The sequence below is a fragment of the Acanthamoeba castellanii genome (assembly GCF_000313135.1).
Source record: "Acanthamoeba castellanii str. Neff unplaced genomic scaffold scf7180000084746, whole genome shotgun sequence".
NCBI lineage: Eukaryota > Discosea > Longamoebia > Acanthamoebidae > Acanthamoeba > Acanthamoeba castellanii.
Genome location: NW_004457568.1, coordinates 107,332 through 113,050, shown reverse-complemented (window position 1 = coordinate 113,050; position 5,719 = coordinate 107,332). Strand labels below are relative to the sequence as shown.

The window sequence follows — 5,719 nt, the reverse complement described above, 5'->3', positions numbered from 1 at the left end:
AAGCACGGCGCATACAAAAGGTCCGTACCATGTGAAGGAACAGCTTCACTTGATCAGGCGTGAACTTGAAGCCCAACTCTCTGAGCGCTTCTTCCAGCTCCTGCATGGGTTCCGTTTAGGGTGATCAATCCCAGACGGAAAAGTATGCGAGCTCGCAGAGCGACGCATGGGCATCGAAGGTGGTGATGGCGGTCACCAGGAGAGAGAGAGAGAGGGAGTTTACTTGGTGGTCGATGGAGCCGTTGGCATCCTTGTCGATGGCGTTGAAGGTCAGTCGGAGCTCCTGCATGTGGGACACCAGCGCCAAGAAGTCGTCGAAATCGAGGCTCACCTTCCCCTTCTTGCTCACTGACTTGACCAACACTGCAGCGCTCCACAACACCGCAACGACAGAACACACGACACACGCAGCGATGGTCCACATCGTGAGCAGGTTGTTGGCAACACGCACGCGCAAGCACACGACAAAATGGACCCATGGCAGGTGGTGCGCACTTGAAAGCTGGGCATCGGAGAAGCATCGGTCGCTCTCGTCGTCGTTGAGGATCACCTTCAGCTCGGCCAACTGTGCCAGGTTGACAGGTGTCAGGCGCAAAATATATATTGTCAAAGCCCCCCCCCCAAAGAACGAAAGCGAAAGCGAAAGCGAAAGCGAAGACCGCTGCCCAATGACCGAGCGAAGCCAAAGTAAGAAGGCGATGGTGTTCCATACGTCGAGTTTGCCATTGCCGTCTTCGTCGAGTGCCTCGAACAGCTCCTTCAGCTTTGCCTTTGCGTCCTCGTCCAGCTCCATACTTCTGGCTAAACAAAATTATTTTAATATTCCTTTAATTTCGTGAACAGCACAAAAAGATAACAGCAGTTTCATCCCAACAAATAGGAGTTTATTTGTTATTTGATGCTGCTCTGATGACTACTCTACACTCCGCGATCTTCTTCGCTCAGGGCTTCTCTTCTTCGGCGTTCTCGTCCTTGGTCTCCGGCTGCGGCTTCTCTTCTTCCGCCTCCTCCTTGCTCTCTGGCTTCTTTTGCTCCTCCACCTTCTGCTCCTCCTTGTTGGTCGAGGTGGTGGCGGATGACGAAGCGTCCTGCTCCTTCTCCTTTCCCTTCTCGGTGGCCGCCTTTGGGACCCGCGGGACCTGCGTGCGCCTCTTGTCCTGCCGCTTGTCCTTGCCTGCATCGGTAGAGCACACAACAATGCCAATGTCAATCAGAATCAGTGTAAGCGCAGTTGTGGGGGTGAAGGGAGTGGCCACGTACTGAGGGAGAAGGCGTAGCCGGCAAACTGGAGGATGAGGTCCCTGACCTTGTCCCTGTGTCGCTTGTCGATCACGCACATATAACCGGCATCGGGGATTACCTGTGAGTGTGGTGTAACACGTAACACGGTCGAGAAGGTGAGCGAGAAGAGAAACCGAGACGCAAGGCAACAACAGGTGGGGGCGTGGGAGACATACCTCGAGGCGGGCGTTGGTGGTGGCGTTCAACCATTTTCGCTCCTGAATGAACGAGCGGATTGGAGTGAGCATGTGCCAGGCACTCACTTGCGGGGAAAGAGAAAGCAGCCCGCGGGACAGGTCACGTACCGCATCTCTCCTGTCGTGCTGGCCGGTGAAGAACAGCACGGGTGCTTTGACCTGCATCAGCACCTTCTTATAGTTCTCGGAGGTCAACATGTTCTGCATGTTTTGTTCAAGTGTAAGTGCGCGGTGGAATCGTAGACAAGTGAGAAGAGAGAGAAGAGAGAGAACATACGACAATCGACGGCCAGGCCTCGTAGTAGCTGCCCGCGCGCAAGCAGTACTCGTTCAGCACTACAACGCGAAAGCGGAACACAGAGGTCAGCCGAGGTAACGCGCCATGAGAGCCAAGCATTGTGGGAACGGTACCGTCTTCCTCCACCTTGGCCGCGATCAAGGGAGTGTCGTGCCAGGTCTTCTCGAGGGAAGTCTTCGACCTGCAAGCGATTTTTACCGTAAATAAATAAATATAAATAAATATAAAGAAACAAAGATGTGTCGTACTTATTGGAGAGAAGTTTGTAGTAGGTGCCCATCCACTCGAGCATGGAGCGGTCCTTCCTCATGTCCGTGCCAGCGCCGCCGATGATCAAGCCGCTGCGCCGTCCCAGAACCAACAACACGTCAACGACGATGGACCACAACGCAAATTGTAATTAAATTGAATTGTGGTGGTAGCAGCTGAGTGTACCGGCAGAGTTCGGGGTACTTGGCGCCAAAGGCCATCGCGATGTAGCCGCCCATGGAGTAGCCGAACACCAGCGCCTTCTTGGAGGGAACATAGTAGTGGATCATGTCCGCCACCGCCTCAATAGCTGCAGTGAGCAACCGACGGGCCATGATTGGAATTGCCAAGTCAGCTCGGCCCACACTTGGCGCAGGTAATAGATTCCGTTTGGCCGCGTACCGCTGTTCATGTAGAGCTTCTCCTCGTAGCGCGCACCGTGCTCGGGCATATCAGGCGCGATCACATGATAGCCTTTCTGTTGATCATGCAGCAGTAGCAGGAGATTGCGCGGTTTAGTGGTGTGACACACACACACACACCACGCACAACACACACGAACGCAGGTAGCACAGAGCCGAGATCAGGAAAAGGAGACGAACCTCCGCCAGGGCGGGGCCGAGCAAGAACCAGTTCTTGCGCGTACCGCAGGCGCCATGGACCAGAACGATCGCCTGAGAAGAATAAAATGAATAGAGTGCTCAGTCAGTTGGTCGGTCGGTCGGTCGGTCGGTCGGTCGGTCGGTCGGTGAGCGTAGACAGCCAAGGAAGTAAAATGAATGCAGGCAGGCGTACCGGATCGTCCTTGCGGCCCCACTCGTCGTAGTTGCGCTCGAAGTTGAGCGAGGAGAGGCGCTTGAAGCACGACTGGCAGGTCCGCTGGATGGTGGTGTACTCGAGCTCCTTCGGAGGCAGCAGCCAGTGGTCACAGCACCTAATAGAAGCCATTGACCCCCCAGACCGATCAAACCACGTCATGTGTTTTCCGGATTTAAAGGGGTCAGATCAGAACTGACACACGGTAAGCTCGACCTGAGAGGGACGTACTTGATGCAGAAGATGTTGCCGCAGCCACGGCAGTGGTGCTTGCGGTGGAAGAGCGAGAACGCGGTCTCGCACTTGTGGCACTTGGTCGCCTGGTCGTCGGGCACCCACGTGGGCTTCTCCAGCTTCTCTGTTGGTGGGGAAGGTGAGCATAATTTAGAATAAATATGGATAAAGCAATATTTGGCTCAGCATATTTTTGATCTTATTTTTAGCACTAATTTTTAGCACGATCTTTCCAAAATAATAAATAATAAACAAAAAAATAAATGCGTGGCTTCTGTGGATGTTGTCGGACCTTCTTTGTGCGATCTCTTGCTCCTGGTGCTCTTCCTGGTCGATGTGGTGGCTGCAGATGAGGCGTGCGCATCATCTTCCTCATCTGTGCTGAAAGGCTTCTTGCCACTCGTGTTCACCTCCTTCATTTCTTGTCCTGTTTGACGCGAACAATTGAGGGACGAATTTCAGAGATTATGACTCAACGCAATGCCCGAAAGCACATTGTGAGATCTGAGATCGCCTGCGTACCGAATTCTGAGAGGGGATCATGGAGTACTGCGGTTTGCGCCATCTTCAAATTGAATCGTTGCCTGGGGATTAATCGATTGAGATCTTGTGATCTCGTGATCGTTGTGGACGAGTGCGCGTATTTACACCACCTTTTGCTTCTTCCTCAGCTCTGGAGCTTTGTGTGCTTCTTGGCCACCGTCAGTTCTTGGCAGGTGACGCGTACGAGCAGTTGCTGTCTTTCGTCGCCCCGATTGGGGTCGCTGCTAGTCTCCCGCCGCCCAGGCTACCATTCTCTCGCATTCTCCGCTCTCTGCATTTTATTTCGCTCTGAGCGGCAGAGGGCAGAGCGAAGAAGATGAACATAGGCCCCACGTCCTGGTGGCAGCAATGCAAACAACAAGAGAGCCCACACGACGCAACAGAACCAGCTGCCAAGAGTTCGATAAAAGTGAAAAAAAGTTGTGTTTGCTTAAAATTTCGAAGAAATCAAATTGTGGGGCGCAAATAGCACTTGAATCAGCGCCAATTGCATCAACAAGACCTGTTGCCCTCTCGACGGTCAAGGCAGTACTGTGCCCTTCCCGAAAGATGTGTGGCAGGGCGTGCTGCTCGCTGGCGCCGGATGTCATCCAAAAAACGATGGGCGTGTCGGGCGGTCGTTGGCGCGACAAGGACAAGTACGACCCAGGGTACAACCTGGCCCCCGGCGCTCATCTGCCTGTCGTCTACTGCACCACTGGCAACGATACAGATTGCAAAAGAGAAATGGCCAGCATGAAATGGTAGCCATCCCTCATCAATCAAATTGAATTGAATGGCAGATTTGACCTCACAAAGATGTTGTAAATGGAAAAAGGGGCTTGGTTCCGTTCTGGTCCAAGGTCGGCGACAACCGTCTCTACAAGATGAGCAACGCACGTGCAGAGACGCTGAAGGTCAAGCGAAGCTACAAGGACCTCATCCCCAGCAAACGGTGCGTCGTGGTGATCGAGGGCTACTTCGAGTGGGAGTGCTCGACCCCCTCGCCCGGCGTGCAGGCCAAGCAGCCCTTCTTCTTCCAACGCCCCGACCGCAAGCTGTTGGCCTTGGCCGGCCTCTACGACTGCTGGAAGGACTCACAAGGTGCCATCGCCTTTCTTGTTGTTGTTTGTGGTGCGTCCCGCATGGCCAGCACTTCTGACGTTGATGTCGTTTCCGCTGCAGGCAATGAACTGTTGACCTTCACAATGATCACAACTGCCGCGGCTCCCAACCTCGCTTGGTGTCATGAGCGCATGCCAGGTATGAATATGAATAATCTCAGCACATCCTACATACGCCACTCGCTAAGCTCTGCTTGCTTGTCTCTTGTAGTGATCCTTGACGAAGCCGGCATCGAGATTTGGCTGCGCACGGGTAAGTACTCGAGCGACGAGGCCCTGGCGCAGCTGAAGCCGGACCCAGGGCTGGAGTGGTACCCCGTACCAAGTCTCGGTACGCGCCAAGTTACCTCACTTGACCACATGGCTCGACGTCAAGCCCTTGTGGGCTTCAGCTCGCTCACGTGTCAAGTCGTGTCGTGTTGTGTGTTGTGTGTTGTGTGTTGTGTATGCAGTCGGCAACGTGAATAACAACTCGCCCGAGTGCATACAGCGGCTCGAGCTGCGAGCCAAGCGCAGCTCGCCATCATCATCGCCACAGCGTCCGCAACAGCCGCGGTCCCCAGTCATCAAGCAGCCACGCATCGAGAGCTTCATTCAGAGCATCAAGCGTGGGGACGAGAGCGGTGGTGTCAAGCCCGAGCGCTCTCCCTCTTCCTCCTCTTCCTTCTCCACTCCGTCCCTGCCGCCACCCACGTCGCCCTACCGAGCGAAGCTGGAGCCGCAGGACCGGCGCATCTACGCCTCGCAGCGCACCTCCTCTGCTTCACCTTCGTCTTCTTCTCCTTCGACTTCTTCTCGAGGCTCATCAGTTTCTTCCTCTGCGCTCTCTTCGTCACCTCTCCTCACTCCTGCCGCGCCCTTGGCAACCGCCCGCGGGAAGAGGAAGCGCGACGACGATGGAGAGGTTGAGGTCAAGGCCGACGAGTCCGACCGAAGCAGCAAGGTGTGCGCGAACGGTGAGCAGTCACGCCAGGTCAAGCGCGAACACGACGACGATG

The 5,719-nt window shown here is 54.8% G+C and overlaps 3 protein-coding genes across 3 annotated transcripts in view; 1 reads left to right on the top strand and 2 right to left on the bottom strand.

The window, feature by feature from the left end:
* The window catches only part of ACA1_185590 (EF hand domain containing protein), a gene marked incomplete at both ends in the record, with an annotated part of 1,789 nt that extends 996 nt beyond the window's left edge, over nt 1-793 (bottom strand). The window contains 4 exons of the mRNA XM_004342490.1: nt 29-100; nt 224-363; nt 496-565; nt 713-793. Coding sequence (XP_004342539.1) covers nt 29-100; nt 224-363; nt 496-565; nt 713-793 — 363 coding nt within the window. The remainder of the gene's footprint in view (nt 1-28; nt 101-223; nt 364-495; nt 566-712) is intronic.
* Nucleotides 794-941: 148 nt separating this feature from the next.
* Nucleotides 942-3,640, bottom strand: ACA1_185580 (FYVE zinc finger domain containing protein; the record flags this gene model as incomplete). The annotated part of the gene is made up of 14 exons (XM_004342489.1): nt 942-1,174; nt 1,261-1,360; nt 1,458-1,499; nt 1,587-1,679; nt 1,756-1,814; nt 1,890-1,957; nt 2,025-2,117; nt 2,212-2,335; nt 2,428-2,503; nt 2,628-2,699; nt 2,821-2,959; nt 3,073-3,199; nt 3,368-3,502; nt 3,598-3,640. 14 exons carry the CDS (start codon nt 3,638-3,640, stop codon nt 942-944), a joined length of 1,404 nt encoding a protein of 467 aa, XP_004342538.1.
* A 578-nt stretch (nt 3,641-4,218) lies between these two features.
* On the top strand, nt 4,219-5,718 carry ACA1_185570 (Hypothetical protein; the record flags this gene model as incomplete). The annotated part of the gene is made up of 5 exons (XM_004342488.1): nt 4,219-4,361; nt 4,436-4,701; nt 4,783-4,860; nt 4,933-5,052; nt 5,174-5,718. Coding segments are annotated over 5 exons (1,152 nt in total), but the record flags the coding sequence as incomplete, so codon positions are not given.
* Between the last annotated feature and the right edge of the window lies 1 nt (nt 5,719).